Source organism: Chiloscyllium punctatum, chromosome 12 (assembly GCF_047496795.1).
Source record: "Chiloscyllium punctatum isolate Juve2018m chromosome 12, sChiPun1.3, whole genome shotgun sequence".
Taxonomy (NCBI): Eukaryota; Metazoa; Chordata; class Chondrichthyes; order Orectolobiformes; family Hemiscylliidae; genus Chiloscyllium; species Chiloscyllium punctatum.
This window is the reverse complement of record NC_092750.1, coordinates 59,587,307-59,604,510: the sequence shown is the minus strand read 5'-3', so window position 1 is coordinate 59,604,510 and position 17,204 is coordinate 59,587,307. Positions and strand designations below refer to the sequence as shown.

The 17,204-nt window shown below is 40.4% G+C and overlaps 1 protein-coding gene across 1 annotated transcript in view; it reads left to right on the top strand.

Moving 5' to 3' along the window:
• Window positions 1-497: 497 nt before the first annotated feature.
• The window catches only part of lmcd1 (LIM and cysteine-rich domains 1), a 66,947-nt gene continuing 50,240 nt past the window's right edge, over window positions 498-17,204 (top strand). Inside the window, exons 1-2 of the mRNA XM_072582649.1 lie at window positions 498-806; window positions 14,494-14,579. Coding sequence (XP_072438750.1) covers window positions 780-806; window positions 14,494-14,579 — 113 coding nt within the window. The 5' untranslated portion in view covers window positions 498-779. The remainder of the gene's footprint in view (window positions 807-14,493; window positions 14,580-17,204) is intronic.

The following is a 17,204-nucleotide window of genomic DNA, read 5'->3' as shown; positions in this document are numbered from 1 at the left end:
CACATGTAGACAATATCAACCACGCTCATCAAGCTGCCTTGTTCTTTCCTAAAATAAAAGTGAAACATAATCTTGTCGTTACTGATTTAAGCTGCCTTAAGAATTTGTAACAAGTCTAAACCACAAAAGTACTGCTTTACCCTTCACTAATGACTAAAGTGCAGTTGTAGAGAAGTGAATGACTAATTACAGCATTTTACTGGAATTTAAATGCAACTCAGAAATTGTATAATTTTGGGTCTTCCTCGCTGACTAAGAAAGAACACGCATTCTACGTCTTGTTTATATCTCGTCTGCATTGTTGTATAATGAATGGGATGAATCGGTGCTATTTTAAGAGTGGAAAAAAAGGAAGTTGCTCGGTTCCTTGGCGTTTTTTTTTGGGAATTATTCGAGCAGTTTTGCTCAGAAACATCGATCCGGAGAGCTACGGGACCGCCTGACGTCAGATCTGCGGGAAATAGGCGTTCCCAGAGTGAGTGGAAACAACACAAATACAGCTCCCTCCACCAACCCACTTCCCCTCAATCCCAGGGCAGCACGTCCAAGTTACTCTTGATTCGCCTCTACATATTCCCAAGCTCTGCCGTCCCTCTCAAATAAAACTATCACCGGGTACAACTTGCAGTGTGCGGCTGGCAAGTGGCAAACACACACACAAACTGAAAGTCCCAGGACTTAATTTTTTTTTAAAATTTGAGAAACCGGTCAAGAGAGAAGGAAGTGGGGGTTTGCAGAAAACCGACATCTCAAGTGATCGATCCACTGTCCGAAAGGGGATGGATCTCCACACGGGGATGCAGAAGGTAAGTCTGAATGAGCAAAGACTGGACTTTCCCAGGTCACCGTAAGAAAAAAAAACTGTGCTTTTCCAAGTGAGGGTTCTTTTTTGCTATAACATTCACTCGTTTGCGGGCAACAGATTCCTTTGAATGGATTTTGTGCAGTGAGCTTCAGCCGCCAATCAATTAGGGATTTTTTGCAAAGAGTGTGCAAGAGGTAAAATAAAACATGATACAACTCTCTTCATGTTTAGAGTTACAGTTCACGCCTGAGTTGGTTCTGCCTTTAATACTAATGACCGGGAGCATTTAATTGTTCTTTATCGGCGCCTCCCCAGTGCAGCCCCTTTCCCACACTCTCAATATCCCAGCGATGGGCAGAATTTAAGGCTGTTATCTCCTGTTTGTTGGGCGATACTCTCAATCCGGTCATTCAAGAGAAACTTTGGAGTCGAGTAACAGCCCCTTCCCTTGCCGTGAGGTGTGGCGCCCAGTTGAGAGAATGGAAGGAAATCTAGCGCCAAAGCAAAAAAAAAATAAAAGCGGTTTTGCTGTGTGCCGAAGGCAGGTTTCTGAAGTGGGCTGTAGCTGGTGTGGTGACAACGGCCGAACCACCCTGGCATTTTCCAAAAGGTACCCCATTCTTCCCAAACAGCGGACAGAACAAAAGGTTTGCTCTGCACCGCTGTGGTAAATCTGCATCTCTTTGTACCATCCCAGCCTCACTGGCTGAGGGGGTGCAACTGCTTTTCTCGCAATCATTTAACGTAGAGGCAAACAGGCACTGTAAAGCAATGTTGCTTTACTCTGTCTCTGGGTGGTGGACCCGGGAGAGGTAAGACAGTTGGGAGGACCCCTCAAGGCTCCCACCCCCCCACTTTGGTATAACGCAGGAGAGACAAGCAGTTTCTCAAGAGGAACATTCCCCAAAGTTCTGTGTCGGGGACACGCACCTCTTTAAAAATAAACAATTCTTCTCACGCTGAAAAATGTGCGTGTTTTGTTTCAGTTATCGTACAGGTTTGTTTAAATGGACGGCCACCTCCTTTCGCCTGAGAGGTTTTCTCTTCAGTTTAGGTCTTGGCTGTTTGAATCTAGAATCCTGCAGCGCCGAGGGAGTATGTCAGTGCCCCAGAAGATAATTTAAATCGAGACCTTGTCTCTCCCTCCAGTTCAAATGGAGATTTAAGCCTGTGAGGCATTATTTCTTACTGAGCAGCCAGTTCTGCCACCTTCTATACCATGTGGTCATAAACACCTCAAGATATGGATTTAATCAGATTTTAAGCTAATTAAAAAAAAAACAAAATAACTGCGGATGCTGTAAATCAGAAAAAAACCCCAGAAGTTGTTGGAAAAGCTCAGCAGGTCTGGCATCATCTGTGCAGAGTAGACGGAGTTAGCATTTCAGGTCCAGTGACCTTTCTGTTTTTGTTTGTTAAACTGAATTGTTGCTTACTGGATTTTGTCAGCTCCTGTGTCCACTGACCCATTTTGAAATGGGTTGCATTTTGAAATAATTCATTGCATTTTCTGAAGAGCTCAAGATAGTTTGTAGTATTGGAAAGTCATAAAAATTGATACTATGCTAAATTAGAAGGTGTTACTTACTGAATAACTGTTTCTAGAAATACCTTTTCATAAGTTTTACCCACTTGATAAACAAGATTGTACTCCAGGTACAGGGATTTTGCATGCATTAAAATTATTCTGAGTTCATGACCAAATTTGCAGACTGACATTTGTACTTTGGATCTTATGTGAATGCTTTGAAGAAACTGCAACATTGCGAGCAAGTTCCTCATTGTCACTTCCTCAGGGTCGAAGATGACTTGCTTCTAAAGTGCCTGGAGTTTGGGCCGAAATACCTGCCTGTTGGCAGGATGGTTCAATTCCCATTTACTATTTTCAAGCTATAAGAGACTCCTGCTCAAATATCTGAAGCTGAAACATGGTGTGTGGGAAAGTAAATGTACAGCCAGCAGGGACCTACTAAGTGGAAGTGCTCTAGTTATTACTCTATCGCAATGCCTGCAGCAGTCACATGTGATTGATTTGTTTTTAGTAAGTTGTAGGCTGATTTTGCAGTGACAATGCATTTCGCAGCATCTGCTGTTACTTAGATTTGCCTTTGAACATTTTAACTTTATAAAGTATTGTATGGCTATTTACTGGAATATTACACCTCAGGGAGAGAAACTGGTCCGTCGGGAGAATGGGGCAGTCAACTGTGTACCTTCTCAACCAGGCTGTGAACTTTATAAAGGAAGGAATGAGTTGCATGAATTCAAGATAATTAAGGAATGGGATGAGAAACTGAGAAAGAAAGAAAGATTAGTTTGGGAAAGGAAAAAGACAATGGAAAAATGAACAGATATCTAAACATGTTAAATGGGATATTTTTGTAAACCTCTAATGTTAATTTTAAAATTTGCCAAGCATTTGGATATGCACTTGCAGTGACTTAGACTGTCAAGGGAAGATGATGTCTGAAAAGTTTGATTGAATTTTTCAAGGAGGTGACCGGACATGTGGATGAGGATACTGCAGTGGATGTAATCTACCTGGGGTTCAGTAAAACTTTTAATGCGGTCTTGCATAGGAGAGTAGTTAGGAAGGTAATAGCCCGGGGGATCCACGGACAATTTGGCAGATTGGATCCAAATTTGGCTTAGTCTGGGAGGCATTGAATGATGGTTGATTTTGTGTCTGGAACTCTCTGTCCACTTGTGCACTGCAGAGGTTGGTGCTGGATCCTCTGCTGTTTGAATTGTACATGACTACACAAGAATGTAAGAGTTTGATCAGTAAGTTTGCAGATGTCAGGACAGTATCACGGCTCTGAAAAGTGAAAATAGAGTGGTGAATGGGTGACTAAGGATCAGCTTGAGTTCAAAGTCTAAAGATTGTGAGAGCTATCAAGATCCTGGTCAAAAATAAGTTAGAGAAAAGGATACATAATAAATCTAGATTTCAACATTGAGGGAGAAGAGGGAAATCACATAAAGAGGTGGTTTTGGAGCTTTGAAGTCCAGACAGGATAGTATAGAGAAACACTGACCATACTAATATCAATAAAATTGGTTATGACAGTTGAGTTATAACAGATTGGAGCATGGAATTTAAAGAATGATGACAGGTTTTCATTTCCCTCTGTACTGAAGTCTGAGAGATAGGGAGTAATGGAAATGCCAACACAGACATGGCAGCGATGTTTCAGTTGCTGAAGAGCCCTTAGCATGAAGCATCCATTCTGGACCTCCTGCTAGTGAGCAGGCTCCTGGTTGTCAATGTACACAGCAGTGAAAGTGGATGTGCCAGGATTGCATGTTGATGGTGAATGTTGGAATGACATTGCATTCATTCTGCATGCCTTTTGAGTGCCTGACCATGGCTGACGATGTAACTGAGGCCTAAAGCACAGTTGAAGTTTGACCCACACTAGAACCTTCTCTCTGCACCTGTTGTGGAGATCCTCCATTGATTTGACATGATTACTTTGATATTTAGGGCATTAGGACCCAGGAGAGATGTGTGTTCTACACCAGCATTTGGTTGCATAACTTGAGCTATTATTATCAAAGCCTCCTTTTGTCACTTTGTAGTGATGAATGAGTGATGCTAGTCACTAGGTGAATGTTGCTGAATTCATATCAGTCCACTCATTACAAAGCACTGAAATCAGAAACTCAACGGGAACTCTATTGACCTGTTATGCATTAATAACAACCTATGAATAAAACAACAGATTTGTCTCTCTGCAGCAGTCTTTTTCTTTGAATTTATGGCATTTATCTGATGGTTTTGACTGCCTTGGTTTAATTATTACTGGTAAACTTTGTACCCAGAGATAATAATAACTCTCTGAATGCCATCTCTTAGGAGTCTGGCTAACTGGCATAAGTGTGCTGACTTTTTCTCCTTTTCTGCTCATTGGGGCATTTAATGACGTAGAACTTCCTATTTGTTACATTGATATCTATGACTTTCAATCTGGAGGTGGAGAAAAGAAAAGGTGTTGAGGAGAGATGGGGCCAAACTGGAGTTTTACACCACTTTGTGTGGCAGTCACCCTGCAGGGTTTAGCTGCTGGTGCAGTTTGTGATTTAGACATGCAGCAGGACCGAAGATGTGTGCCTCTATACTGGACGTGGAGTCGATCATCTTTCTACTGTGTAACTTGAGTATTTTTTCCTAATGCTCAGAAATTTACCAGCGTTCATCCATCTTGCTGATGGGTCAGCCACAGGCAGGCATCTTCAGAATCGTTCAGGCTTTTCCTTCTCAAAGATTTGTAGTTTTGGAGGGCCAGGGATAAACCTATGCTCAGAAAAGTGAGGGATCTTGGCATTGTTATTTTGAATTGATTAAGCATAAATCAAGGTCTATATTTCAAGGTGGAAAGAAAAGTGAGGGTTACCAAGAATATGTCATTGGTTGCTGTCAATCTCACGGTTAAGGGATTGGAGTAGGAAGGTTAGACTGGGAAAAGTAAAGAAATCCACAGCTTTGAGGTACAGGGACAAATGAATTAAGGAAGAGGTTGTGAGAGAAGTAATGATTTGAATGTGATGAAGCAAGAGTATTGCAGCATAGCACATTTGGAGCAAGTTAAGAGGCCACTATAGGAATGATTAGAAATTTGGGATGAATCAAGTGTACAATATGGGGAAATATGAGGTTATGCACTTTGGCAAGAAGAATAGAGGAGGTAAATATTATTTAAATGGAAGAGACTGCAGGAAGGTATGAAAAAGAGGGGTTTGGGAGTCCTTGTCCAACAATCACAGTAAGCTAGCACCCAGGTTCAGTGGGCAAGAGATGGAATTTTGACTGTTATTTCCAAGAGAGTAGAGTATAAAAGTAGAGAGGTTTTGTTAAAACTATATAAGGCACTGGTCAGACCATAGCTGGAGTACTGTGGAACAGTTTTATTCTCTTTATCTAATGAAAGCTATACTGGTATTGGAGGCAGTCTAGAGAATGGTCAGTTGGCTGATACCAATTATTAAAGGCTGGCTCTTATGAGGGGAGGTTGCATAGATGACACGTGTGCTCATTGGAATAAAGAAGAACAATAGACAACCTTTTTGAAATGGAAAAGACAGTCACCCATGTCGGAGAGTCTCAGACCAGAAAGCATAATCTCAGACCAAAGGGTTGCACAATTAAGACCGAGATGAAGAAGAATTTCTTCTCTGTGTAGCCATTCTGTGGAATTCTTTACCACAGAGGCCTATTAAGGCTGGGTCATTAAGTATTTTCAAGACAAGGATAAACCGATTTTTAAAATCAGAAAGATAATCAAGGGTTGTGGGGAAAAGGCAGGAAAGTGGCATTGGGGATTATCAGATCAGGTATGATCTAATTTAATGGTAGAGCCAACTTGATGAGTTGAATGGTCTACTTATGTTCCAATGTCTTATGGTCTTATGGGTTGTCTATGAGATTGCCTCACACAGTCAGGATACAAGCAAAAAGGCACAATGTGAGCAATTTTTCAAATATTGAATAGAATCAGACCTTAAAGCAAATTAATTTGTTTTTGAAGACGAAAATGAGTATTTTCGTCAGACTACGACAAATGGAAAAGAGTTTGGAGTTCCCATTGGTATTGGTGTAAGTGCTATTGATGAGAATTGATTAATGATTAGAGGGGAACAAAGATGGAGATTACAACTTTTCCATTGGAGATAGTAAGGACTGCAGATGCTGGAAGTCAAAGTCGATAAAATGTGGAGCTCGAAAGTCACAGCAGGTCAGACAGCATCGGAGGAACAGGAATGTTAATGTTTTGGGTCAGGACCCTTCATCAGATCACACCTTTTCCATGATGAGCTACTGTTGGACTTGCAGGAATGTGAAGAAACTCTGCTTTTCAAAAAAACAGAAGAAATAAGACATTAATTTGACTGTTATAACGGGTGCAACGATATGCAAAATTGTACTGCAAAAGGAATCGGACTTAGAACACAATCTATTAAGATATTGATGAAAGCAGAATTCAATAATCAGCAAAAAATCAATACAGTTTGATGATAATTGGAAGAGATCATTGGTATGAGAAAAATTCTTGGAAGAAATAGGTGAATTCCAGGGGGAAAGAGAAACATTGACCGTGGCATTCCTTGCAGAATGGCTAGAACTGTATCAAAGTATTTAATTTTCTGTTTGTGGTGTGAGATGTCAGTTTGGAACATGGATCAAGCACTCTCTCCAACAATACAAATTAATCCAGTCATCAAATAACACGTCATGCTGGACTAGCTGCCCTCCTGGTCTCTGAGTGACTTTGCCAATTTATATCAAACTATTTCACTATTTGCCATGCATCCCATTCTTGCTGGTGGTCAGTCTTTGACTTTTGATTTTTTTAATAAATAGCGACTAGCTTGAACAAACATAGGAACACAGTTGTAGCTTGTAATGCAAAATTAATTCATGTGGATCAGTGGAAAAGTAATAATTAAGGGATCAAGGAAGGAAAGTCATTATAATAAGCTATTTGGAAAGAGATCCAGAGTTATACAGGATAAAACTGAAATAATAACTCAACGCTATGCTAAAATTTATATTGCAAAGGGTCATTAAAGTACTGGTTACACTGTCGCAGAGTCGAGCTAAATCAAAAGGGATTGTATTGTTCCTGTTAGGGATTGGTCAGAGTCCACCTGGAATACATTGTGCAGTTTAATCACTTAATCGTAGGGGTAATGTTATTACCCTCAAGATTGTATTGAAGCAGAAAACAAATCCCTGGTGCCAGGCATTTCAGTTATGTAGAAGAGATGAGGGTATTGAACTATGATTCAGGTAAGGAAAGATTTTAGTTTAATTTAATCAAAGTTTATGAGATCATATAGAAGAGAAATGTTGATCCAATTTCCCTTTTCAATGTGGTTTCAACTAAACCAAAACTAATGGTTCTAATAATACAACAGCTGTGTGATTTATCAAATAGCAAGCTAGCACCATAAGAGAATGCTGCCAGTATAAGGTGTTTGAATTTGTACTAGAAAAGACCCAAATATTTCTATTAATTAAATTATGAAGTTGGTTTTGGCTTGAGTAACTTACTATTGGAACTTGCAGTCATTAGTGTTAAGTTACTCTTGCAGTCATTATACAGCTGTGCACACAATCCAAGTTAGAAATCATAATTTTGGCATCTTACTGAAGATGCTATTATACTAGAGTCCTCTGACATCCCTGCATCCACAAACAACTGAGAACTGAATGAGAAGAAAGTTGTTTTGTGTCTGGGAATAAGCTTCTTAAGTATCGAATATCTTAAATATTTTTAATACTTTATAACATTTATCTATTGGCAAGCACAGTAAAAGATTTAATAGAGGCTTAAAAAGACGCATTGCTGGAAATTTGAAACCAATGGAAAATGCTGGAACTCGTCAATCAGCTCCTATGGCGAGATCAGACAAGTTCATGCTTCAGGTGTGGACCTTTCAGAACTGAAAAATAAGGAAGCAGAAAGTAATAATAACCCAGAGAGAGTGAAACTAACGTTAACAACTGAAGAGACACATGGTCTCTTATGGTCATGTCTAATATGCCCCCTCCTGTCTCTGATTTTTACACTCAGGGGTCCACCAGCTTTTTATTTTGAAGGAGAGCATGAAACCGAAACAGTAACTCATCTGTCCCTTTCTGCAGATGCTGACGGTCTTGCTGCTTCCCACTCCACACCCTGGTAAAGCTGTGTGGAGGATATACATTGTTCCTATCTTGTGACTGTAAATTTGAGCTCATTCAAAATTCTTCTGCCCATATGCCAGTTTGCAACAAATTCTGGCCATACTATTAGCCTTGTGCTTCCTGATCGAAATCAATTGCCATCCTGACAATGCCTAATTTTTACAGTCCAGGTCCTTGTATTGAAATTCCTCACTTTACTTTGTCTGCCCTACAACCTTCCAAGATGTCTGTTCCTCCACTCCTAGCTTCTTGTGAAATCCCCAATTGCATACGCTACATCATTAGCAACTGTGGCTTCAAATGACTGTGGCTTTTGGTCATTTGTCCTTGAATGAAAACTCTGTAAAACACCTTGTGTTGTACCACATTAAAGGTTCTACATAAATGCATGTTTTGGTGAAAGGTTTCTAGCCTGAAACATTGGATGGAATTTAACCTTGCTGACAGGGGTCTAGTCCACCAGCTGGAGAGCTGACAAGAGCCCTGCATCATCTCCTTTGCGGAAAGTGTGCAGTTTTAAGGGCCAATTAAAAGCTAATGCCAGGCATTTGCTGGAATGAAGCCACCTGGGAACTGCTGTCCAATCAGATGTTGGAAGTTGTTCATTGTAGGCAAGATCTACACTTGGCAATGCACCCATTGAAGTAAGATCAGCAGGCACATGGGCCACAGGTGAGAGCGGGATCAGGGTCATGGGAGGGATTTCAGCAGCAATGCAGGGGGTTGGCGTCCAGTGTACCCAGCCTTTCCAGGTGCCACCCTTCCAGATGGCAGATCTCCAAATCTGGGACTGACTGTCAATAGGACAGCCTACCAATGAGAATGCCCACAAGCAAACCCAAGACATTTATGATTAACAAGCTTCCCATGTGGTGAGTCGTCAGTTTGCTGCTGGCTGAATGCTAGAATGATGAGAGGAGACCATCAATTGGGCATTAATTGCCCGCTTTAGGGTATGAGTTAGCATTGAAGCAAGAAGTGCACAAGAACTGCCTTGGACCTATTTGGGCAGAGACAGAATTGTGAAATTAAAAGTCACCCCTCTCCCCAACCTACCAAATACATCACCATGGAAATTTCACCTATTAATTTTGTTGTAGTTGTGGGTATGTTCACTGAGCTGGGAAGTTAATTTGCAAATGTTTTGTCTCTGTCTAGGTAACATCTTCAGTTCTTTGGAGCCTCCTGTGGAAGCACTGTTGTACTGTAAACCAAATAAAATTTCAGCAGACACAGTACAGCAGCACTTCATAAAGCATTGATGATGTCACCTAGACAGGAGACAAAATGTCTGCAAATCAGCTTCCTAGCTCGGTGAACATACCCACAACTATGACAGCTGGCACCCGAGTTATAACTCTTTATGCAAACCTTGAACCTGTTAATTCTGTTTTCCCCCTTCATGGATGCTGCAGAACTGCTGAATATTTCTGAAGTTTTCATTCAAGAGTCTGAAGGAATTAGATTATGTTGAGAGTGTGTCAAACATTCTTTAGCTGTGAAGGTGGTAGTGTTCCAGGGATGAAACTTTTCAGCAATTTGAAGAAAGGGCAAATAGAACATCAGAAATTGGAGGAGGAGTAGCCCATTCAGCCCATCAAGCCTCCCCTCCCTCCACCCTATTCAACAAGATCACTGTCTGCCAATGCTCATCCACTGATTTTACCTCAGTCTACTTTCCTAGCCACCTCTAGATAAATCTATCTTCGCGCCTCTGCAATTGCACTTATTTATGCTCACCCTTGTACTGAATCTGAAATTCCACTATGTCGTGATCCTACCTCCTTGAAGATTATAAACAATGATACCTTATTAATCCTACCTCATTATTGCATGATTAAATCTACCATAGCTTGTTCCTGAGTAGATTACATATGTACTAATCTCAGAAACAATCCTTGATATATGTTATAAATTCATCTTTTGTGTTCCTCTCTCTATGTGATTTTCGAGTCACTATGCAGATTTAAACTATTCATGACAACTGTCGTACTCTTCTTACATGCTTCCATTATCTTCCAGTTTATCTTTTATCCTACAGTGTGGCAAGTCTTTAGCGAGACTATAGATAACTCCCATTTGTAACTTCTTTGCCTTGCTGTTCCTTATTTCCACCTCAACTGATTCCACATCATTGCACTTCTAGCATGAGTCACAGAGTATTTGAACAAACCTGTACGAACAAAATTATCCCACCTTCTTTTCCTTTTTTGCTAACTCTTTCAGAATATTAAATATCTTGGAAAATTGATTTCCCAATTTTGGTCACCTTGTAATCATGTCTACATACTGGTTATCAAGTCGTATTCATTTACTTCTATTTGGACTATCAACTCCACCACCTTGTTACAAATGCGACATGCGTTTGGATAAAGAGCATTAAGTTTTGACTTTATCGTACCATTATTGCTTACTTTGATTTGAATTTCTGCTGCACCTGTTCCCTAGCTGTTATACTTTGACTATTGTTTGTCCCTTCACCTCTGCTGTCTTGTCTCCTTTCATTTTAAAAAAGACTTTGCTTCAATTGAGCCTTCTCCCCACTAATCAGTCGAAAGCCCTATCAACAATCCTAATTATACGATTCACCAGGGCACAGATCGCAGCATTGTTCAAATGAAATCCTGTGGAATAGCTCTCTTGTTCCCCAATGCTGATGTCAGTGCGTCACAAATTGGATTCTGTTTCTCCCACACGAATCCTTGAGTTATGTATTTACGTCTATAAGCTGTTTACTTTATGTTAATTTGCTCATGGTCAGGTGGTAATCTGGAAATTATTATTTTTGTTGTTCAGCTTTTTAATTTTGCTCCAAATGACTGCTTAACGTTTCTTCAGAGAGTCAGAGAATGGGAGCATGACTTTGCATCAGATTGTCAATTTTTAACTGGATTAAACGACTTGAATGCAAAACCATGCCCAGGCAGGGACTTGACTTGGACCCTTAGATTAAAAGTCGAATGGTTGACTGACTGAGTGGCTGATCAAGTTAGCCCAGTTTTTCAGTGCCTTTCTTATCGTAGGCTCTGAATGATGGGAGCATTTCCAGACATTGTTCCTTTCTGCCAAATGAAGTTGTAAAATGTCAGTGGATCCGGAGATTTCATTTACATGGTGCAGACTTATGATCTGGAATTCTGGTTTCCATTCCCTCTTTTGGGTTTTGTTTGGAAACTGATCCTGACATCTGAGTAGAACAACAATATTGCTTTTTAGGAGACTTCTCAGAGTGAGGGAATGTTGAAGGAAATTGCAGCATGCTTTACTCTCCTGATTGCTAGACAAGACTAAGGTTCTGTTTTAAATATGTCCTGTGATTGATTACCAGAGTTTGTTACACCTTATGTTATGATGACAGTATTGTGAGGTTTTGGAGACTTCCAATACTGTGTAATATATTGAAAGCCAAAGTAAATGGTGCAGTAGAAGAAGAAAAATTTCTATAGTGCAGAAAGAAGCCATTCGGCCCATCAAGACTACACCAAATGTCTGAAGAGCATCCCACCTATACACAGCCCTCTACTCTTAAAACCATCACCCTACTTTTACCATAGCTGATCCACCAAGCCTGCAAATCCCTGGACACTACGGACAATTTAGCATGGCCAAAACACCCAACTACCCATCTTTGGACTGTGGGAGGAAACCCACACAGACACAGAATGTGCAAGCTCCACACAGTCAGTCACCCAAGGTGGGAATCAAACGCAGGTCCCTGGCACTATGAGGCAGCATTGCTAACCACTAAGCAATCATGCCACCCAAACCCCACCAATTAGATAAACTACTCCCTCAACTACTATTTATCAGGTTAAGGGACTGATTTGGTACTGGCTGGTATCAGATATGCTTTCAGATGTTCTGGCAATGTCTGTTGATAGTTTGGGTTTTATATGATTGCGTTATGATATCATATATGGAAATGTTCATCTAGAGTCATGGTTTGTCATGCCTGCATGCATGACACTGACCATATAGAACCTTAGATATTATACAGACCATCTTGTTCATGCCGATCCAAGGAGACCCAGAAAAGACAACCACATGGTGGCCTATAGGCTGTTCTACCTGTAATCCTGAAGCAATTATGGCAGAACTTTGGTGGGCATATAGCTGAATGTTCCAGCTTTAATTTGCCCAGTAAGAGTCATGTTCCATCCCCTCACTATAAGGTGAAACAATGAATGCAAGTTAATTCCAAAGATAAATTTGACTGAGTGACTCTGGATTAAGAGGTTGACTGCTGAGTTCTGAGTTTGAATCTAGTCCCAATTTAGTGGGCTACAAAATACCTGTCTCTGTTAATTTTAATGGTCCTAGAGTGAAAAATCTTGGGTATTTCAATCTCATTGAGAGGACAAAGTTCAAAGCTGCCTGCAAGTTGCTGCTGTGTTGGTAACAATGGATGGGCTTCCGAGAATATTATGTTAAAGTAAAATTGGTGAGGCAAAGTAGGAGGAAGTTTCATCCAAATTTAAGGTACGCTTACAACACGTGGGCATTCTTTTTCTCAATGCCTTCCATGAGGTTTTGGCATATTACTGGGGGACAGTTCCACGTGGAGCCTCTCACCCTCTGGTAATTTAATCCAAGTTGTTCTTATTTGGGTTAGCTTTTTTGGTGAATATTATGTCTGTCTAACCCTGGAAACATTTGAATTACAGGCAATGGTATCATCACCAGACTTATCCCTGCCAACATGAGTTACTGACATCCACCAGCCATAGGAGTCTTATCAATTTTGTTTCCATAATTAGATTAGAGATCCCCTCCTATGATCATGTCTAATGTTATTTAGCTTGGTACAAATTAAGATCAAACCTGGAACTGTATTGCTCAGTTGTTTCCTGGATAATTAGGGAGCGATGAAAAACAGGGATTTGTACTGATATTGAGGACTTTTCCAATCCCCTTCATTGCATCCTTTTACTGAATGCATACGTGGTAATGTCACCAATTGTAACAGTGCTAGACATCAGGATACATATGACCAGGTATGGAAAATTCACACTTGCCAGTTTGCCTGAAGTCAAAGGTATTTGAGCCATCTTTGACGATTCATGAATATCTGGTCAGATTGGACGAGTTGGACCGAAGGATCAGTTTCCATGCTGTACATCTCAATAATGGGTCTAAAATGTCCCAGTTTGATTGTGAATGTAGTTCTCCACTTATCATCCAATGTGGACTTCTCCAAACCTGAGCTTGTCCAAGTATAGGACAAACAGCAGAAAAGTGTAAGTGCAGATCCTTTTCAAACATATGTGAATAATTCAGTTGGGGGTGTTGGTGGACTGACTTGATGGGATCATGTGGAAAAACATGTCATTGTTGAATTTTCAATGGGTTAAGACCTCATAAATGAAAATGCCACAATCCACTGTTGATACAATGCAGAATGCTCAGAAATCGTTGGTGGCCCAACTGAAATATTGGTGATTTGTTGGCATTTTAGAAATTGCATGTGTTCTGTTTAGGCATTTGTTAATGTCTTGTTGAACTCACCAATTGTACCAGCCAATCTTTAATGGCAGGAATTGAGGCTATATTGACTGAAAACAAAATCCACATCACAACGTTGGGAACACTGTTGAATTTTGATAGATACTTGGTATTTATAGACAGTAATAAACAAGGTTCATATGATCTGATCCTAGCATCACTGGTGGCGTGCTATACTCTACTGCTTCATCACCAATGATTGAATATTATGGAGAAAGGGCAATGAACTAATTGGACTGATCTTTCAATGACCTGACACAGTCTTGGCTTCCTCTGCATCACTATATTATTAAAATAAGCTTACTTTTGCACAGCTAAACTGCAGGAATATCTATAACACTGGATAAATATTCTGGAGCAATCATGAAGATATTTTCTAGAAGATTTCCTCAAGATGCTGTACGAAGTCTACAGCAGAACAGATAATATGCATTTTATGGGCAGATTGAGCATGAGTTGACCTTTTTTCTCATTCTTATATTTCTTTCTCTTTCAGATGTCCATTCTCTATCAAACAGGAAAAGGGGTTTCATGTTTGGGATGCAGAGGAATGTGCAAAGCATTTGAGCCACATCCTTGGAGGTAAGTGATTCCTTGATCAAAAGTAGCCTTTTATAGCATATATGGAGGCCATTCAGCTCTTGGTAGCTGTGCTAGTTGTCCCATTGATTGACAGTTTTACCCTGCAGCCCTGAATTCATTGCAATTTCAAGTCACCAAGAAATCCAATAAGGAATTCTTAGAAGAATCATCTTTGCCCAATGAGTGATGTGCATGTGAAGGTGTATATCCTGACAAATGATTTACATTATAGATACATTTAAGGGGAAGCCTGGTGACAATGTTAGATTTAGATGAGGAATGCGCCTTTGGAGAAGATTTGTAGCTCAGGTTGTAAGGTTTCTTAGGTTCTGTAAGTTCTCAGATGTTTTGTCACCATGCTAGGAAACATTATCAGTAAGCCTCCAATGAAGCGCTAGTGTTCTGTCCAGCTTGTTAGTTATGTATCTTGTTCCATTATGGTGGGTGATACCACTTCCGGTTCTTTTTCTGAGAGATTGGTAAATGGGGTCCAAATTGATATGTTTGTTAATGGAGTTCCAATTTAAATGCCAGACCTCTAGGAAGTCCTGTGTATTTCTTTGTTTAGCCTGTCCCTGGATAGATGTATTGTCCTGTTCGAACTGATGTCCCTCTTCCTCTGTGTGAATGGCTACCATGATGCCGAGAGGCCAGAGTAATCTGGTTTTCATCTCTGAGATGTTTTTAATGTATGGTAGTGTGGCTAGAATCCCTGGGTGCATTGTGTCTTGTTTTGGTCTGTTGCGTAGTGATCTGCAGACTACACTTATTGAATACCTATTGTTCCTGAATACTTTGTATAGGTGTTTTTCCTCGGCTTCTCTTAGTTCCTTAATGCTGCAGTGTGTTGTGGCTTGTTTAAATAATGTCCTGATGCAGCTCCATTTGTGGGTGTTGAGATGATTGCTCCTGTAGTTGAGTATCTGGTCAGTGTGTATGGCTTTCCTGTAAATGTTGGTCTGTAGCTCCCCATTGGCTTTGCATTCTACCGTGATGTCTAGGAAGGGGAGTTTGTTGTTGTTCTCTTCCTCTTTGGTGAACTTTATACCGGTAAAGATATTGTTTATGTGTTTCTTCTAATTTGTTGCGTTTTGTGATGACAAAGGTGTCATCCACTTAGTGGACCCAAAGCTTGGGCTGGATTGTGGGAAGAGCTGTTCATTCTAACCTCTGCATAACTGCATCTGCTAAGAGCAATATTAGTGATCCCATAGGCATCCCATTAATTTGTTTGTAGATCTTGTCATTGAAGATGAAGTGTGTTGTGAGGCACAGGTCTACTAATTTGAGGATGCTGTCCTGGTTAATGGAGTTGGTGCTGTTCGGGTGTTTGTATTCTTGATTCGTCTAGCAGTGAGGTTAGTGTTTCTTTGGCCAAGGTGATGTTTATTGATGTGAACAGGGCTGTCACGTTCAAGGAAACCATGACCTTGTTGTCCTCTACCTTGGTGTCTTTGATGTTAAGGAATTCCTGGGTGGAGTGGGTGGAGTGGCTTGAGTCTTCTACTAGGTGTTTCAGTTTGCATTGCAGTTCATGTGCTAGTCTGCATGTTGGTGTACCGGGAAGTGAGGCCGTGTCTGAGGGGGAAACATCTGAGATCAAATCTACCAGCTCAGCAAACAAACTTACAACCTAATAGGATAAGGAATAGTGGGAAGAGGTTTGAGTGGAGCATAAACACTACCATGGCCCAGTAATAGCAAGTGGCCTTGTTCTGTTCTATGTATCATATGCACTTCCCTTCTGAAAATTACCATTGAATCTATTTTTGCCAACCCTTCAGGTAGTGAATTCCAGCAATTCCATGAAAGCATGTTTATTTAGAAGAAGGGTCTCTGAACTTGAAACATTAACTCTGTTTTCTCGACATAGATACTGCCAGACCTGACGAGATTTTCCAACAACTTCTGTTTTTGTTTGATGCTTGTTTGAACATTGCTTCAGGAAGTAATCTGCTACTTTATAAGCCTGTCAGAAATTTAGCAACCTACCAGAAATTTATATGGCCTTACTGCTGAGAGGGAAGATACCTATTTAGCAATGTTAGTTTTACAAAGTGTAAGTTTGCATTTGTTTTACCCATAAATGGAACATGATTCTGTTATTATACTGTAAGTGTCTTGACTGCAGTCATAATCTGAAACCCATTTCCTGTCTGTTCCTACAGCGGTGCCACAAACTGTTAAACCCAGTCTCAAATCATGAATACAGATACATGTCTGAAGAGAACCTAGCATGTATGATTTGGCCAACATTTTACTTCTAACTTTGCACCATTGCGACTTCATTGATCGCATGATTAATGGCAGTGGAAGAAGGCAAGCATAGGAAGAGAAGAATGAGTTTTAACAGCTTAGATTTGAATATGGTGGGACAGTAAAATGTCAGTCTTATACCCAAACTCCTTACTAAAGCCCCCAAGGTTTTCCAGGGAGGTGTTCTAATTATTTAAATATGTTGATGAGCATTTGTGACTCTGATTTGATTTCCATTATAAATTTTATCATCTGCTGTCCAAGTTTACTGAGGTTTGTGAACACCAGGAACTAAAGAACAGCATGAGTTTTTCAACCACAAAGTGTGGGAGTGCTTCCTACCTGCGCACCAACGTTATCTGTGACTCA